Source organism: Rosa rugosa, chromosome 4 (genome assembly GCF_958449725.1).
Source record: "Rosa rugosa chromosome 4, drRosRugo1.1, whole genome shotgun sequence".
Lineage (NCBI taxonomy): Eukaryota > Viridiplantae > Streptophyta > Magnoliopsida > Rosales > Rosaceae > Rosa > Rosa rugosa.
The window spans coordinates 41,766,264-41,784,482 of NC_084823.1; the positions used below are offsets into that span (position 1 = coordinate 41,766,264).

Consider the following 18,219-nt stretch of genomic DNA (forward strand, 5'->3'; position numbering starts at 1 on the left):
CAATACAAGCTGAAACCGATTATTCAGATTCACTCCGTGATTTTTCCAAAACGCACTTAGATGCTGGCCACTTGAGCTTTGTTGTGCTTCCTTCCACTCTCTCCATCATCATGACAAGGGTGAATATTTGTTTTAAATAAGTAGGTGAAGTGATGATGGAAATGAGAAAGAAAATGTACTGAACCAACTAGGTTCTTGTATGGCATTATAGATACAGATGATTCTTCCTTACTATGAGAAAAGAAACTGCTCATCTTTTCAAACATATAAATGAGTTCCAGTTACACCCAAGTCAATTTTTCAATGAGAATTCGAATTTTGCAAACAATGATCAAGGATGACTCAATATGATTTTTATTATTCTATAGCAACTATCGATATGATTTTTATTATTAATTCATATGGTGAATTCTCTAAATCTTTTACTTACAAATAAAAAATAATTTGTGTCACTAAATCAAATAGTTGATAGCAATGCCACAGTCATGACACGTATATGTCTTCCTCAAATTGGTTAGGGTAATCTAAGTAAGTCACGAGCAAATCACGTGCAAAGGATGTTGCCTTTTCCTCGGTACTATCCCCAGCGAGGAGCACAAAAATATCACCGTGCTTTTCCATTTCCTCGCCACTTGCCTCCGTCCTTCCCTCCAAAATCGCCGATCCACTTTGCAGATTCTGACGCCTTTGATTTGTCTCCGAGCTCCCGAAAAAGCAAGTAAACCAGGTACCCTTTCTCTTTCTCTCTTTCTAAGCTCAAACTCCTCGACCACATTCGTAGTAATAGCACAACTCAGTACCCAATTAAGCAGTAGTTTCTTAAGCTCTGTAATTTTCACTTAGTGATGCAATTTTTCATTGCTACAAATGCATGAGCTGGTTATTTAGAGGTGATAGTTTTGTGGGCTACTGGGAAATTAACACAAAGAGGAAGATAACTAAAATGGAGAAGAAAAAGCTAAAATAGTAGAACCCATTTGCAGTGGAAGAGTGAAAACACTTGTAGGCTCTGTCTTTTTACCTTTGGATTGGTCATTTGTGATTGGACACCCTTCAAAGTTAAGTATGTGCCATAGGATTTGAAGTCGGAAACTAGAGGTTGTATGTTGCCTATGATATCTGGTAATGCTTGTAGTGAAGTACAGGGGTCATATTTTGGGAGAGATCTTAAGTAGTTAGACATTAGTAATCATAGTGATACAAGAAGGGTTTATTAGACCATGCAGGTGTAACGGGCATTGTTTTGTGTTGCTTGACCGAGTACAGCTTAGAAATGGGGAGTTTTCCATGGGGAATTCGTCTCTTAGTTGCTTATCAAGTTGCAAAGATATACTTTCTTTCCGCGATTTTCAATTAGTGTATTGTTTCTATGAAGGTATATCTTTTTTGATTTAGTTAATACTCTGATAGTGGGAAGGAGGTATGAAATTGTAAAGTTAGTGAGACCTTTGGTTAAAATGTGTAGTCTGATTGATTAAGCATGTTTAGGTGCACTTTTTCACAAGTGAAACGCAGTTTGAAGGCTAAGTAAGTGTCGGAAGTGGATGCTATTGTTGTAGAATGACCCTAAAACTTCAGCTGCTAAAGAACAAACATTATTTTGTCAAGCCAATCCCTTTGTTGAGCCTTATGCGGAATGTGGAGAGGCAGATAGGTGCATCCCCCACACTTGACCTAGCAAACATAAACGATGTGTGGAATGAAGATCGGAGGTTTAGATACCAGGAACTAAGACTCTCGTTACATATTAGATTATAACTGGAGCCAGAAATGCATAACTAGCCAACAGCTCGAATACTCTATTAGATTTCCATGCAAGTTCAAACCAATTGTTGTCTTCTAGTCTTACATCTAACTAGTGCTTTTTGACAGTTACCACACTTTCTTGTACCATTTGTTTGATTTAAATGGCAAATAATAATCATTGATTTTTTTAACTGGTCAAAGATTATGGTTCGAGGAAGAGATGCCTGTTGGGAGCACTGTGTCCTTGTCGATGCAACAAAGCAGAAGGTTAGGTGTAATTATTGTCAACGGGAGTTTAGTGGAGGGGTATACAGGATGAAGTTTCATTTAGCTCAAATAAAAAACAAAGATATAGTCCCCTGCACAGAAGTCCCAACTGATGTGCGAGATCGCATTTTAAGTATATTAGAAACTCCCAAGAAACAGAAAACTCCCAAGAAACTGAAAGTGGATAAAGCAGCTCTAGCCAATGGTCAACAAAATAGCTCTTCTGCTAGTGGTGACTTCCATCCTAACTATGCCTCTAATGGACAGAATGGAAGCACCTGCCCATCTTTGTTATTCCTATGTCCTTCACCAACTTCACAGCAACCAGTGGACGATGTTCAAAAGCAAAAGCAGGATCTTGCTGATAAAAGAGTTGCTGTGTTTTTCTTCCACAATTCTATTCCATTTAGCGCTGCTAGGTCCGTATATTATCGGGAAATGGTGGATGCTGTAGCAGACTGTGGGAGGAATTACAAAGCCCCGAGCTATGAAGTACTGAGATCCACTCTGTTGGAAAAAGTGAAAAGTGATATACATGATTGCTACAAGAAATATAGAAATGAATGGAAAGAAACAGGTTGCACTATCTTATGTGAGAGCTGGTCTGATGGTAGGAACAAGTCACTTGTCATATTCTCAGTTACATACCCCAAGGGGACCCTGTTTCTGAAGTCTGTTGATTTATCAGGTCATGAAGATGATGCTCCGTACTTGTTTGAGCTGCTCGAGTCTGTTGTCTTGGAAGTTGGTGTTGAAAATGTTGTCCAAGTTATAACGGACACTTCTTCCAGTTATGTTTATGCAGGAAGTCTTCTTATGGCCAAGTACAATTCCTTGTTTTGGTCTCCTTGTGCTTCTTATTGCTTTAATAAAATGTTGGAGGATATTGGTAAACAAGAGTGGGTGTGCACGGTTCTGGAAGAGGCAAGGACCATCACAAACTTCATATGCAGTCATGGATGGACTTTGAATATGATGAGAAAATTTGCTGGTGGAAGGGAGTTGATCAGGCCAAAAATTACTAGATTTGTGACAAATTTCCTCAACTTGAGGTCGATCGTGATTCAGGAGGACAATTTAAAGCACATGTTTTCTCATACAGAATGGTTATCTTCAGCGTCAAGTAGACACCCTGAAGCCCAAGCTGTTAAGTCCTTGTTGTATGTAGAGAGGTTTTGGAAGCATGCACAAGAAGCTGTGACCATTGCTGAACCACTGCTTAAAATCCTTAGAATTGTCGATGGGGACATGCCAGCTATGGGCTACATATACGAAGGAATAGAGAGGGCAAAGATTGCAATAAAGACACATTACAAGGGTATTGAAGAGAAATATATGCCACTTTGGGATATAATTGATCGGAGATGGAGTATGCAGCTACAATCGTCCTTGCATGCAGCGGCAGCATCTCTTAATCCTTCTCTTTTCTATAATCCAAATTTCAAGATTGATTCAAGGATGAGAAATGGGTTTCAAGAAACTATGTTAAAGATGGCTACCACTCATGAAGATAGAATGGAAATAACTAAAGAGCATCCTGTGTATGTTACTGCACAAGGCGCTCTTGGCACTGATTTCGCAATCATGGGAAGGACATTGAATGCCCCAGGTACGTAAAGTTGTAGCTATTATAAAAACGGAGGGAAAAGAAATACACGATTACAGTTGCATGCATCAATTTAACAAAATTATCAAGATAATGCAGTTTCATCACTTAACACTAGATAACGTGTTTGGCCAGAAGAAAATTCAAGTGTTAACAAGATATAGAAGTTAGAAAATAAAACAGTTCTGGCCACTTATATCAAACATATGTGCTGGCCCCGGAAGAGTGATTGATGGTCTTTCTTTCATAATCATTTACCTTAGGACAGCATCTCCAGTTTTATTATGTTGGTATGTATGAGCATTAAAACCTTGTGTTTTTGTCTAAGATGATATCATTTCATTTGTAGGCGACTGGTGGGCAGGATATGGTTACGAGGTCCCGACACTCCAGAGATATGCACTAAGGATATTAAGCCAGCCTTGCAGTTCCCACTGGTGCTGTTGGAACTGGAGCACCTTTGAGAGCATACATGCCAAGAAGCACAGCAGAACAGAGCCGGAAAAATTCAATGACTTGGTTTTTGTTCATTGCAATCTTTGGTTGCAGTCCATTTCTCAAAATAGAGATGGGAAATGTAAACCCATCGTATTCGATGAAATAGATGTCAGCTCTGAATGGCCTACTGAGTTGGAATCTCCTGCCCCAATTTTGGATGATTCATTATTGGATAGCTTACCCTTGAATGTAGAGGTACTCTCTGAATTGTAAAACAAGAAAGTAAAATTGTATAGAGTTGTAATTAGGGGTTGACTTGATGTATAAAGTTGGCTAATCTCTATTGATTCATCTGGAATTGTAACAGTAAATGATCTAATGAGACTGATATGGAATTGTATAGCGTGAAGGATATGATGAGATTATCTAGATTGTTTGCCATTTTTGCCATAAGCTCCGTTGTCGGCTTCAAACAAACGGGGCCGATGGAATTTTTAATTTTTCTTTTAAATTTTTATACTTCCAATTATTCTTTTAGAAATCCTTCTACACCAAACACTGACGAGATCCTTTAAAAAAAAAACACTGACAATATTGATTGTAATCCGATACAATCAATTCAAATCCAATCCTATCGACTTATTTAATACAGTTGAAGGCACAAAGCACACCGAACGTGGCCTTAGTGAAAGGTTTATGTCACACTCAATGACGATGCTAGAAGTGAAGCGAGCATGCAATATAGAATTACTGTATGTTAGGGATGATAGAGACTCGCAGACAGCTTAACAAGCTTAACAAGGCCTTCTGATTACAAATTAAACAAGAAGCCCACCTTGACCTTTCAGACCCTATGAAACAAAGCTAGGCGAGAAAAGAGTAGTAACCATTCCTAATTTGAAACTCCATCATCCATCAATACCTAAGGCCTAAAGCAATGATTCGATCGGCGACACTCTAAGATGCCTTTTGACTTGAGCTTATTTTTTTTTTGATTACAAGGATGCCCGAAGGCTAATGACAAAACCTAAATCACAATTAATCTTGGCTTAGACAAGCCCAATAGATCAGCTTCCAAAAGAGGCACGACAGCAGCAGGAGGGGAGCTAAAGAATTCGCAGCCAGGCTCATAACCATGCCCAATATTTACTAACAAATCAGCCACTGAATTACACTCTCCGTAAACATGGGTAAGGGACACATTCCAATCCCTACTCAAAAACTCTTGACAACTTGCCACAATACTATAAAGAGGGTGGAGATGATCAATAGGAGAGAGAACCAACTTGACCGCAACAAGTGAATCCATTTCTATTTTCAACTGTCGACAACCATTCTGCCAAGCCATTTCCATTCCTTTCAGAAGCCCCCAAAGTTCAGCTTCAACAACTTGACCACTGCCCAACTTAGCAGAAAACCCATTCATCCATTCACCCTTATCATTCTGAAGGGCTCCTCCAGCACATATAATCCCAGTAGTTTTATGCAAACTGCCATCAACATTTAACTTGAGCCAATCCTGAGGCGGAAAATGCCAACACAGTTGAGCCACCTGTTGTGAAGGTTTAGCATGTGTAATCTTATTTGCTTCAAAATATTCTCTGGTAAACTGATGAATAATTAAAGAAGGCCAAACTGGAAAGTTAAAAGTATGATCCAATATTTTAAATGCTCGTCGGCATCGTAACGAAAAAGCTAGTGTCACAATATTAAACTTTTGGCTAAAAATAATAAAAATTCAAACGGCTGTCCTTGCTTCTTAAATTTCAAACCTAATTGTTTTTGATAGAAATAATAATTTTTTTCTCATCTCGCTTATCTCATCATGATATTAGTGAGATTTAAATAACCAACAAAATCACAATTTACCTATCCTACAAAGAAAGCTCGTAAGAAAAAATAGGACCTATGCATTACTGGTTGCCACTAAATGCTACAGAATGAGTACATAAACAAGCCTGCAAATCTGCAATGCTATCCTGATTCCTGAGTGAGCAGTCTTACCCTCAACTTAACTAGCTCCCAGTAACAACCTCGACGTCCGGTATCTATTTCATCCCATAAGAAACAATAGTATGCGATTCACTATCGTTTTCTTCTGCCCTGCCGGCCAAACTAACCAACGCCGCAAGAAGCTAAGCGCCAAACTTTAACACAACTAGATAGATCCCATAGCCACACAACGAATCAACCACCTATCGACCACTCTCACGTTAATTCTAATAAATATAATGTGAGGCCCTCTCACTCTCACCCTCTCTCACATCACGTTAATTTGTCTACTCCAGACATCCCCCTCCCTAGTTCACTTTTTAGTCATGGAATTCTGGTCGGAATCCGATTCCGGAAGCAGCGGACCTTGGAGCGTGGTGATCACGCTCTCCCTCGTTGTCCTTTGGTACGCGTGGCTCTACTTCAAGAGTTCAGACTCTAACTCGCCGCTGCCGCCGGGTCCACGCCCTCTCCCATTGGTCGGGAACCTTCTCTCTCTGGACCCGGAGCTCCACTCTTACTTCGCGGGCCTGGCCCACACCTACGGCCCAATCTACAAGCTCCGCCTCGGCACCAAGCTCTGCATCGTCGTCACCTCCCCCTCCGTCGCCCGCGAGGTCCTCAAGGACCATGACGTCACCTTCGCCAACCGCGACGTCCCCGCCGCCGGCCGGGCCGCCTCGTACGGAGGATCCGACATCGTGTGGACCCCGTACGGCCCGGAGTGGCGGATGCTGCGGAAGGTCTGCGTGCTCAAGATGCTCAGCAACACCACGCTCGACTCGGTCCACGAGCTGCGGCGGAAGCAGGTCCGGCGAACGGTCGGGTTCTTCTACGGTCGGGCCGGGTCGCCGGTGGACGTGGGCGAGCAGATGTTCCTGACGGTGATGAACGTGATCACGAACATGCTGTGGGGCCGGACGGTGCAGGACGAGGGCGCGGGGCTCGGGGCGGAGTTCCGGCAAGTGGTGGGGGAGATGACGGAGCTGCTGGTGAAGCCGAACGTGTCGGACTTCTATCCGGGTTTGGCCCGGTTTGACTTGCAAGGCGTGTTCAAGCAGATGGAGGGCTTAGGGAAGAGGTTCGACGCGATATTCGAGAGAGTGATAGATCAACGGCTGAGGATGGAGAAGGAAGGCGCGAAGGAGGAGGGGAGTAAAGATTTTTTGACTTTTTTACTGCGGTTAAAAGAGGAGGGAGATTCCAAGACGCCGTTTACTATGACTCACCTCAAAGCCTTGCTTATGGTACGTCGTGTTTAACTTCCACCTGAAGATTATGCCTTTTTGTTTATTCTATTTGTGGGGGATTGTGATAACGTAGTTTTGTACTTAACTCAAGTACGTGCTTCAAGTTTCAACATATTCTGGACATGAGAGGGACATAAGATAGGGAGCATGTGGTTCAAGATTCTCCAAAATTTGGTTTTTTTGTTGGAGATTTGATAGCATTAGATGTATTATCTTTATTTTAGAGATTTGATAGCACATGGTACATGATTTAGATTTTTTTATTCAATTTTCAAATTATCACGAAACACAAAGCTAAATGTTATTTGTTTAAGAAAATTAATAAATTTAATTTCTATTCATGTAAATTCTCCGACCCTAGATTATAATTATCCTCATAATATCTCAAAAAATTAAGAAAGTGAAGAATCGAAAACAAGTGATGGGACTAGAATAAGTAACTATTGTACAAGAATAAGTATGCAATTATATTTCGAGAGCAATATGGCGGCACATATTGTTCTGATGTTTCTTCATGGCATGGTTGCAGTCTAATCTTCAATATGATGTTACTCCTCTTTAAGCTTCTTAATAAAAAAAGAATAAGTAGAAGTAATTATGTATTTGTGGTTTGGAAGAATGGTTCGTAATATACATGAACATACAACTTTTCTGATCGTTTTCTCTAAAATTTGCATATAGTAGGTTGCATTTTGGGAGTGAGCTGAAAAAGCTAATTGTTAATGCTCATGCTTGTAACTGATAACCTAAGTACCTGACAACAAATTAACCTAACCATGGCTGCCCTTTGTTTCAGTGGCCTCAAGCATCCATCTTTTTCTTAATTTTGGCATCTGATTTCATATGAATCGATCAGCACTTTAACATTGTTGTTTCAATCTTGTTGTGTACAGGATATGGTTGTGGGCGGGACGGACACATCCTCCAACACAATTGAATTTGCAATGTCGGAAGTTATGAACAAACCAGAAGTGTTGCAAAAAGTCCAGCAAGAATTAGAAGCTGTAGTTGGCAAAAACAGCATTGTAGAAGAGTCTCACATTCACAAGCTACCGTACTTATATGCAGTGATGAAAGAAACACTGCGCTTGCACCCAGTCCTGCCTCTATTAGTCCCACATTGCCCAAGTGAGACATGCACTGTGGGAGGCTATACCATTCCAAAGGGGTCTAGGATTTTTGTTAATGTTTGGGCTATACATAGAGACCCTTCTAGTTGGGAAAACCCATTGGAGTTTGATCCAACTAGATTCTTGGATAGTAAATGGGATTACAGTGGGAGTGACTTCAAGTATTTTCCTTTTGGGTCTGGAAGAAGAATATGTGCAGGGATAGCAATGGCTGAGAGGATGGTGATGCATTCTCTTGCTACACTGCTGCATTCTTTTGATTGGAAACTGCCACAGGGAGAGAAGTTGGATCTTTCGGAGAAGTTTGGTATTGTATTGAAGAAGAAGATACCTTTGGTTGCCATCCCAACTCCAAGGTTGTCAGATCCAGCACTCTATGAGTAGCCGACAAGGTGCGTTGTTGATAATCATTAGGTGAAAATATCATGAACTAATGCTCTCTGATATCAACTTCTGTTAGGCACACAAAGGTTCGATGAGATACTCGTATTTATCCTTGAGAACATAGTCAAATTAATCATAATTTATGTTGCATTGTAATCTTCTTTTGGGAGTAGAGATCCATTATATATAAAGATTGTGAATAAGATCAAAAGATAAGACTTTTTTTGTCTATGAATGTAAACCGCTTCCTCCGTTGCTCGGAGTTTGCTATGTCTAATTCAAGCTCAAGTATTGTTCTTAAATAGTATACTTTTGCCATACATCCGATGAGTTATGTTGTTCTTACAAAACAACTTGCCTATCATGCACTTACAAGATTATATTCGAAACTTGAGAACTCAATAAATATAAGGGTGGGTGACAACAAATCCTTGGTCTCTGAACATTACTGCTAAACAGCATATTCCTTCAAAATATAATACCTAATAACTCAGTCATGGAGAGTGCCCAAGATGTCCTCTTCTCAGTACAAATAGAACTCTTCGTCACCAAGCTTGACTTGCAAATTGTTGAGAATCGGTCAATATGTGAAGTCGAAAAACACAAATAGGCACAGCACACCAAGAGAAACAACCACAGAGGTACGAGCACAAGAACACAGATTTAAGGTGGTTCAGCAAAACTTTTGCCGACGTCCACCGGGTAGAAAAAATGATCTTCCACTATATTTATAATGGGTACAACCAGAAAGAATAAGAAAACAAGGACTCTCTCTTCTCTTCCTATCTCTCTCTTCTTTGCCCTCTCTCACTCTCTAACTCCGAGAATGGAATACACTTTGCTCTCTGTCTCTGTGATGCAAACACTACACCAAATATAGGCTTTAGAGACGAATGCCAGAGACAAATTAATAAAATTGTCTCTACTGTTTTTATTAGAGACAAATTTTTATTGTGTGTCTCTAATATTAATAGAGACAAATAGAAATTTGTTTCTAATAGTAATAGAGACGGAATGGATCCTCTCTAATTGATTTGGCGCCAAATTAAAAATTTTGGATCTAAAATTTTTGTAGCCTAAAATATATTTAGCGCTAGTTTATCAAATTTTTACTAATAGAGACGGATAAGTCTCTCACTATATATTTTTAATAAATAAAAGAGAATAAAATAAATAATACACCTATTTTTTCTCTCTTCACCTCCTCAATCACTTCTTTTCTGCTTCACGTCCTATTTGATAAACTCCAAAAACTGCTAAACTCTTCACCTCTGGCATCATTCGTGCGATTGGAGCTGAAGGAGGCAATTTAGACGAACTCAACCACTATAAACGAATACAGTGTATGTCTATTTTCATCTTAGACTTGTTATTACGATGAGTGAATCTATGCTTTTTTATTGCTTTGTTGAATGAATTTTGATTGGGTTGGGTTATCGTGTTTTTGCTTTTGCATTGAATCGTAAATTTTACAATGACCTAGACTTTTATGCTTGAATTTTGATTCTTAGGCTTGAATTATGTTTGGAATATTGTGTTTTTAGGGTTTAGGACGTACTTCAAAGGTTTCATGCCTTTGTCCAGTTTGTGGGCTTTGGCTGTTTGTATGTGGTGTGTTTAATATATACATTTTGTCTTTGTCTTCTTGTATGTAAATATATATTTTATGGTTGATTGAGTTTACATGGAGATTACCCTTGTGGCTGTCACCGAACCAAGTTAGTCTCTACCTTATAAGTGCACTTAATCTTCCTCTCTCTCCGATACTTATCTTCCGGTCAATCTTTCATACCCGGCAACTTCTTCCGACTCCAAATTTTATGCCCTGCTCTGTTCCCAACGTTTTCTCTAGCAAAGATTGCGCCTTTCACCTTCCCCTAAAAATCCAATCTTAGGGTTAAGATTTCCATTCCCAATTTCTCCCAAACCAAAATCCAACCACAATCTCCGTGAACCATCACCAAGGGGAAGAACGATTTCCTCACGCCCAAAGACATGGGACTTCAGAAGCTCCGGTGGGACTGCTATACGTGCGAGAAGCAATGCCGCGATGAGAACAGCTTCAAATGTCACTGCTTGAGCGAGAGCCACCAACGCCATCGAGGGTCAGATAACAAACTAGAGTTTACAATGCAATTTGCATTACATGAAGATTCTAGTTCTCTAAGATGATGTCAATTGCCCTTAGTCTACTATTGACCGCTTGTTTTACTTAATCTTCAATTCTCAGTCTTATGTTTTGGGATGGTTACTGAAGACACACACTCTGTCCTCTTTTATATATATATGGATGAATGTTACTTGTTGGATTGATATATACATATATTATACACACATAATAAGTGTATATATATGTCAAATTCAAGGTTCTGGTTCGTTTATTCTTTATTCTTTTGTAATAGTTTTGACTTGGTGCTCCATTTGAGTCATTGGCTTACCATTTGCAAGTGATAATATCATGTGTAGAGTGTACAGTAGAGAGTTGGAGCTGTTTCCAGCGACTTTGATTAGCCCTCGGTTCGCTTCACCGACTCTTCCTTCAACTGTTCTGTGCTGCCGAGAGCCGTCATTAAGAAAACTTTGGTGCTGGAAAGCTCACCGCGGTTAGTTCATTTTTCCGTTTATGGCTTATGCATGGCTGGATTACTCTGATCACAAACCCCATAGTGTAGCTATCAAAATTGTTCTTATATTACTCTAAGTATGCTATATTTGGGGCTATGTTTGTGCTATGCCTTCTACATAAAGAGGAAAAAAAAATACATTGTACTCTGATCCAAGAAGAATAGTTTAATAAATACAGTGAAAATATTGCTCAAGTGAACTTTCAAAGTTAATTATATATGTCTATTAATTCACTCTATTGTCCAATTACATCACCTGAAACCTAACATTGACTACAACCAACATCCTCTTCTTTTATCTTTTTGTTCTCCTCAGGCCAAGGAAGATCCCTGCTGTTACAAAGAGCAAAAACTGCAGCTTGAATCTGGAGAACAATAGACAGTTTGAGTAACATTGAAGCATAGATAACCTTCTGTCATAACTGAACCTGGAGGTAATTTTATATATATAATTATTAATACTTTACCTTTGCTTATCTCATAATTGCTTAATTTGCACTATTAGGATCAAGTGGAAGGACATTGTAGGGATTAAAGAACCAATGGTTCTGTCTTTTCTACAACTTTACCATGAGCTTCCAAAATTTATAAGCATCAAATGTAATGTTCATTGCCAAACAGGAAATAGATATGATAGAGTAGCAATAAAATCTTAACAATAGCTAAAACATTAATATAAACTTTGACCTGACGATCAACTTTTATAGATTGTATCACATTAACTGCCTTTAGAACTTTATAGAGAACATTGACTTGTGTATTTTAAAGCTAGTCTTTCTTGCACTTTTTTACGTTTAGAACCCCATTTTCTAGTGTGTTACTGTGGTCAAAATTGATGTGGTGTCCTTGGAATGAGCATTTTTTGTTATGATATGTTTGAATATTTTCTGAAATATATTATTTACATGCTATTATATTGCTTTATTGTTTGAAATGATGGCATCAGACTTGATTAGATATTATTTCCCTTCTGCTTTGCGTGTTTAGCTCAAGAAGCATGGTCATGAGCCCGATCCTATTCAGTTTTTTTTATGATAAGCATACACGGAATGACAAAGAAAAAACCTGGATTTATGAAGTTGCTGAGCGGACACATGTGAGCTTTGTTTATATATTTCATAATCTGCTGCACACTAAATATAACCAGCCCATAATAAGTTAAGTATTTTCTCTCATAGGCTGGTATGCAAGAGAAGTTGGCAGAAATTGTAGCAGTTGAAGGTAATGAGACTACAGAGATGCGAGAAAGAGCATATGTTGCAGTGATGGGACCTGAGAAACGTCACAGAGTTTGCGGTTATGGACTAGGTGTAATACCTGATATGGTGCCTTATCTTCAAATTGATGGTAGCTCATCATCACACAGATCACATGGAAGACATTATGCTCACTTGCAGTCACAATTAATTTATGGAGTTAGAGTCCAAGTACCAACAACAACAAGAGCAAGCACAGGTGCAGCAAGTTCAAACTCAGGAACGACTCTTGCAAACCCAACAAGAATTGGCAATGTTAAAGCAAATGATGCAATCCCAGCAATCTACTCCACCTTCACAACAATCTTCTCAGCCTTTGCAGCAACCATCCTTCCAGATGCCTTCTTATCCTCGTCAAATGTACTGGCCTCAACCGCAGATCTATCCTCAAATGCCTTATCAGCCTCAACATGCTTATCCTACCACTGGACTAACTGGATTGCTTATGGGAGATACAAGTGTCCAAGAAACTGATTTGTTGAACCAGCTTAGAGCTTCATCAAATCAAAGCTCTCGTGGATCTGAGCAATAGACTTTTATTATTTCCCTTATTGATCATTAGATGCTAATTGATAGGCATTTGACTAGATGAATTTGTGACTTTTTTAGTAACAAGTATTTTATAGACTTGATTTTAAGTTGCATCAGTAAAGATTTGTTGAACAGGAAATAAATTTATATTATATTTTGTTGTCCAGAAAAAATTTATATATATAATTTATATACGTCGTTAGTTATAGATGGATTCACTGTTTCTTTCCAATGCCAATCGAACTGGTGTACTGGTGGTTAATAATAGATGGATTCTATTATTAATAATATCAAATATTCTAATAAAAAATATATTAAATAAAATATTTCTTCTGTCTCTAAAAGTAATAGAGACACCTTAAATTGTCATTGGCAGTTATTGTCCATGTGGCAGTGAATAAGTAATAGAGACGGAACTTTTTATCTAAGTGTCTCTAATAGGTTTTAGAGACGCAACCTATAGGGACGAAAGTCTAATTTGTCACTCCTTCTATTAGAGACAAATTTAAGTGTATTTTAGTCACTAATATATTTCTAGAGACGTTTTGTGGCTGTCTCTAAAGCCTATATTTGGTGTAGTGAAAACTAATAGCAGAACCCCTCCTTATATAGCCATAAGGATATCAACTTTCTTCACCGATTAGGAAACCTATTCCTATTGGTGGTAGGGAATTATGCCTTCTCCTTCTCTTTAATCAACAAGGATTACAAGTAATCCTACATCAATAAGGATTTTTATTCCTCATTGGAACTCCATTTATCAGTAGGAATCCAAAACCTACTGGGTAAACAATTCTCATACTCTAAGACAATTGTCTTAGGAAAGACTCATGGGCTGGAAACCCAACACAAATTACTGCTGTAATCGGGAAAAATTAAGAACTGTGTCAGTTTCTTTCACAGCCATCAGGATTGCATGCATTTCCAATCTTATTCTTTGTTCCTGGCCTAAGTGACACGCAATAGCAATCACCTTTCCTAACGGATGACTCATGAAGGAGAATGCCGACGGTGGTTTTAGAGAGTTGAAATGTTGGATAATTTTCTCAATCAGGTTGCGTAAGGGTCGGGATCAGACGCTTTTTCATTTTCGGTTGTGCTTCCAAGACTTCTACTACATTCTCCAAAAAAAAAAAGACTTCTACTATAAGTGGGGTCAGAGTTTGTTTGGGAGACTGGAAGCATATTTGGTTAGAAGTTGATCTAGCACTTGTTTTTACTTTCTTTCACTATCCACATGATTCCTTGGCAGCTTAAAGCTATGACAATTTTCTTTTTCATATATCTCAAATGGAGTTCGTTTATCACATATTACTTGCAAGGAAAATCAGGTAGCTGATTCTCTGAAAAATTATGGTTCATCCTTGACTGATTTTTTTTTTTAAATTTTTTTTGGACGACTTTGTGTCTAGGGTTTGAGAATTTCTTCTCATTCGGCGGCGCTCAAGGTCGGTACTGGTTCGCCTCGCTGCTAATGGGCTGCTACCGGACGGGTGATTGAATGCTATGTGCTTGGGGAGTTCTAGAGAGAGGTTTTGACTCGAGGTTTCGGATCGATGGCAAGTTCTAGGTGAGATCTCTAGGTGTTTGGTGCTCTGTGCAGAGACGGGCTCATCGGCTTGGGGTTTTCCTGAACTCGCGACGGCGAGGGGTGGAAGATCTGGCGGGTGGTGGGAGTTTGGCGTGCTTAGTGGGATACTGGGTTCGGTGCCGAAGCCGCCTGTTATGGCATGGAGACTGTGTGGCAGGGCGCGACTGACTGGAGGCATGGATCGTGGCGACAGGATCTAGCAGAGTTGCCCAGAAAACTGTTCACGGTGGAGAGGGCGGCTGGGCTTGTCTCAGCCATTCCAGCTGGCCATGCGTTGGGTCTTTCTTTTGGGACTGCCATTTTGGGCTCGGTTAATTGGACTGGGGTGCTTTGCCCTAGACCCATTCTTATGTTTTTAGTTTTTCTAATTACAATAATTTCCTTGTTTTAGGAAGTTAAGCACCAATGTGCACTCTATGTCTCTCTAGCGCCTCTGGAGTAGTACCAAAGGAGGTGTTTGACACAAAAACCAGTCTGGTACAAACTGTCTCTTTTGAGCGTGTGCGCAGGCGTGCCAGCACCGTGGGGTGCAGTCGTCGGGGGAGTCCCTTGACCTGACTTCTTTTTCAAGCGTTTGTGGACGAGGAGAGCACCAACCTCGCCACAAGGTTCTTCTCTAGCCTTCCGAGAAAGGACTTTCTGCCTTACGGATAAGGACTTTGGGTGTGATCTCTTCGCGTCACCGAATCGATACTTAGTGTTGTAGACTAAGCAGAGCAATCACTGGGAAGTTTGGAGAAAGCACGGGTTGCGCTAAAGCGTGACTTTAGCTTCGCTGGGTTGCGAGGGCGTTACCCTTGCTTCGCTGGAAGTAACGGTGGCGGTTGCGCTCGCAGTCGGCTCCTGGGGAGACTAGGACTGGAAGTACGGTCGCCGGGTTGATCTGGTGATGCTGACAGTCGGCTCTTGGAGAGACTGGGACTGGCGCGCAGTCACCGGGTTTCAACGAGGTTGAAAGTTTGCTCCGGGGAGGCTTTGTAATCGCTGGGATTGATTGATTTGAGAGTCGTCGATTCGTCTTTGAAACCTGGTATATATACCTAGGGTTTCGACTGCTCCTTGTCATAGAAGGAATATTGATTGAAGTTTCCTATTCAATCTCCGCTACCCGACTCCAATAAGGTTTCGTTTTCCTTATGGATCACGGAATGGGCGAAGCTGTAACCCAAACCCGAGTAGACTTATTTTTGGGCTGCAGATATCGGCTCGCTACGCTAAACCCACTAAAGGATCTTGCCAAAATTAATTTTGGGCTCAAACATTGCCCCCCAGGCCCCGATATCAGGCCCACGAAAATGTAACTGATTGAAGGGGACTAAAACGACACGTCTGGTGATCGAAACGATGTAATTAATGAAGGTTGCGTCTATTCGTTTGGCAAAACGTCCTTTCGTCGCATCGTTTCCCTCACAAAATCTTTTATTTAAACACCGCAGCCACAACAGACCTGTCACATCAGAAATCCTTCCAGTCTCCTAAACCCAGAAAACCTCTCGCTCCATACCCACTTTACAGAAACCCAGAAATGGCTCCCCCAAAGAAGGTGATCATCGATCAGGAAGAAGAGCTTACTGATAACATCGCTTGCACCTGGGGAACCAACATCGGTGCCCGCTGTCGCATCCATAATTCCGTCCAAAGACCTCTGCTTCTCAGGCTTCCAAACCATCACGCCGGACTGGGTCCAGCACCGCGAGATTCCATTCCTGCTGACGCTCTCGTCCTCTATAGCCTGCCCATCCGTCGACCCATTCAAGTCTTCCGGAGGACCCCTGCAGATTTCAATAGTTGGGGAGCGCAGAATCATCGAGCAAAAATAGGGCATTGGCCGTCCAAAATTAGCGCAGATGAGATTTCCTGGTATAGTGAAGTAAGAGCACGAGATCTGGCTCGCTGGAACGTGGCAGGTATTGCCCACACTATTGATTTATGCTTTCGCCTTCCTCGCGGTGGGAATCGCTCACCACTCGCTGCCTTCCTTTGCTTTTGGCATACTTCTACCAATACTTTTGATTTTCGATTTGGCCAAATGAGTATAACATTGTTGGATATCCTCACCATTACTGGATTGCCCATCGATGGCGAGCCCTACCTGCATGGCCAATTCGACTCTGACACCTTCACATCAACCATGGACCAAACTGGTCGCAGTGCTCATAGCGGCTCATATCCGTGGTGGCTGGCTTATTACCGCAAAGAGCGCAATGCGACTGGTGGCATTGCTTTTCTGGAGTATTGGCTCTGCAAATTCATATTTTGTACTTCTGCCTGTAAGCCCACTGGCGCCTGGACTCTTCTGGCAACGGCCGCCGCGTAGGGTTAGGACAACCAGTATTAGGTGCCCTCTACCGTACTCTGTACCAAGCCACAATGCATCCTTTTGAGACTAGCATTTCTGGCCCTTTTTGGATCCTTGATTTCTGGATTCAAACTTACTTTCCATTCTTCCGCCGCGACGACATATCCCTGCTACCACCGGCTAATGCCCTTCTTGGTCAATGGTTTTGTCGCGACGCGAGGTACATATCCCCACCCTATTCTGAGTGTTTCTCATATTTGTACCTCCTGCACGAGATGCCCTACTGCGATCTAATACTTAATATGAGATTCCCCGCTCCTCTTGAAAATGGGTTCCCTCCTGGGGCTCTTAATTATAGTGATCGCACGCGCTTGGTTTTTCGCCGCGCGATCTCTTGTTCAGACATTAGGCTTGCTGCCGACGAACTTAGTTATGAGCTTTATGCTCCCAACCACTTTGCTCGCCAGTTTGGTCTTATCCAATTGGTGCCATTTCCCCTCTATGATGCCTGGAATTACAATACCTCTTGGCGCGGAATTGGTCCCTTAAATAGACCTCCGCCAGAACAAAGCATGCTTATACTGGTCGATCTCCCTGACTGGGCTAATCATATTGTCCCCGTGGATGGGACCGCTGAAGATTATGATCAATGGTGGAAGGAGGTCTCTGTTAACTGCTGGAGGCAAAGGGATGACGAACTCTTCGCGGCCATCTTCGAAGAACTGAGATATCCTTATGACGCTGATACCGAAGAGCTTGCTCGCTTTCATGAAGATGAAGAAAGATCTCCACCACCCGAACCGGCTCCGCGACCCGCGCGAGCCCCGCGCTTGGTTCAAGCTGGAATTGTAATTCGCGAGCATCCTCCAGAGGTAATTACCTTAGCATGTTCTTTGTTCTCTTGACTATTTTCACCCCCAACTCTTTCCTTTAACTTGAAGTTTACAGCAGGGACGCGCACCGCCTCCAAGCAATCGCGCCGTGGGTGTCTCTCCGGCCACTGGTCCGGCCGCTAAACAGAAAGCAAAACTGACCAGGCCTGAGGTAGAGGACTCTTCCTCTGATGATGATGACCCTCAAACTGTAAGGAGTCTATTCTTGGAAC

The 18,219-nt window shown here is 41.2% G+C and overlaps 3 protein-coding genes across 5 annotated transcripts; all 3 read left to right on the forward strand.

Moving 5' to 3' along the window:
• The first annotated feature begins 568 nt into the window (after positions 1–568).
• On the forward strand, positions 569–4,500 carry LOC133706929 (uncharacterized). Of its 2 annotated transcripts, XM_062132480.1 has the most exons (4): positions 569–727; positions 1,948–2,623; positions 2,702–3,622; positions 3,969–4,500. In XM_062132480.1, the coding sequence occupies exons 2-4, from the start codon at positions 1,951–1,953 to the stop codon at positions 4,328–4,330; spliced, it is 1,956 nt and encodes a 651-aa protein (XP_061988464.1). In that variant the 5' UTR covers positions 569–727; positions 1,948–1,950; the 3' UTR covers positions 4,331–4,500. The 2 variants fall into 2 exon arrangements, with proteins under 2 accessions (XP_061988464.1, XP_061988463.1); XM_062132479.1 differs by having other exon boundaries at positions 1,948–3,622.
• Positions 4,501–5,944: 1,444 nt separating this feature from the next.
• Positions 5,945–9,042, forward strand: LOC133706959 (flavonoid 3'-monooxygenase CYP75B137-like). The gene is made up of 2 exons (XM_062132505.1): positions 5,945–7,296; positions 8,193–9,042. Exons 1-2 carry the CDS (start codon positions 6,376–6,378, stop codon positions 8,811–8,813), a joined length of 1,542 nt encoding a protein of 513 aa, XP_061988489.1. The 5' UTR covers positions 5,945–6,375; the 3' UTR covers positions 8,814–9,042.
• Positions 9,043–10,491: 1,449 nt separating this feature from the next.
• LOC133744086 (uncharacterized) lies at positions 10,492–13,410 on the forward strand. Of its 2 annotated transcripts, XR_009863362.1 has the most exons (5): positions 10,492–10,918; positions 11,280–11,416; positions 11,754–11,871; positions 12,425–12,533; positions 12,616–13,410. XR_009863362.1 is itself a non-coding variant. In XM_062172218.1 (4 exons), exons 3-4 carry the CDS (start codon positions 12,435–12,437, stop codon positions 13,165–13,167), a joined length of 651 nt encoding a protein of 216 aa, XP_062028202.1. In that variant the 5' UTR covers positions 10,494–11,416; positions 11,754–11,871; positions 12,425–12,434; the 3' UTR covers positions 13,168–13,410. The 2 variants fall into 2 exon arrangements, 1 of the variants encoding a protein (XP_062028202.1); XM_062172218.1 differs by having other exon boundaries at positions 10,494–11,416.
• The last annotated feature ends 4,809 nt before the right edge of the window (positions 13,411–18,219 follow it).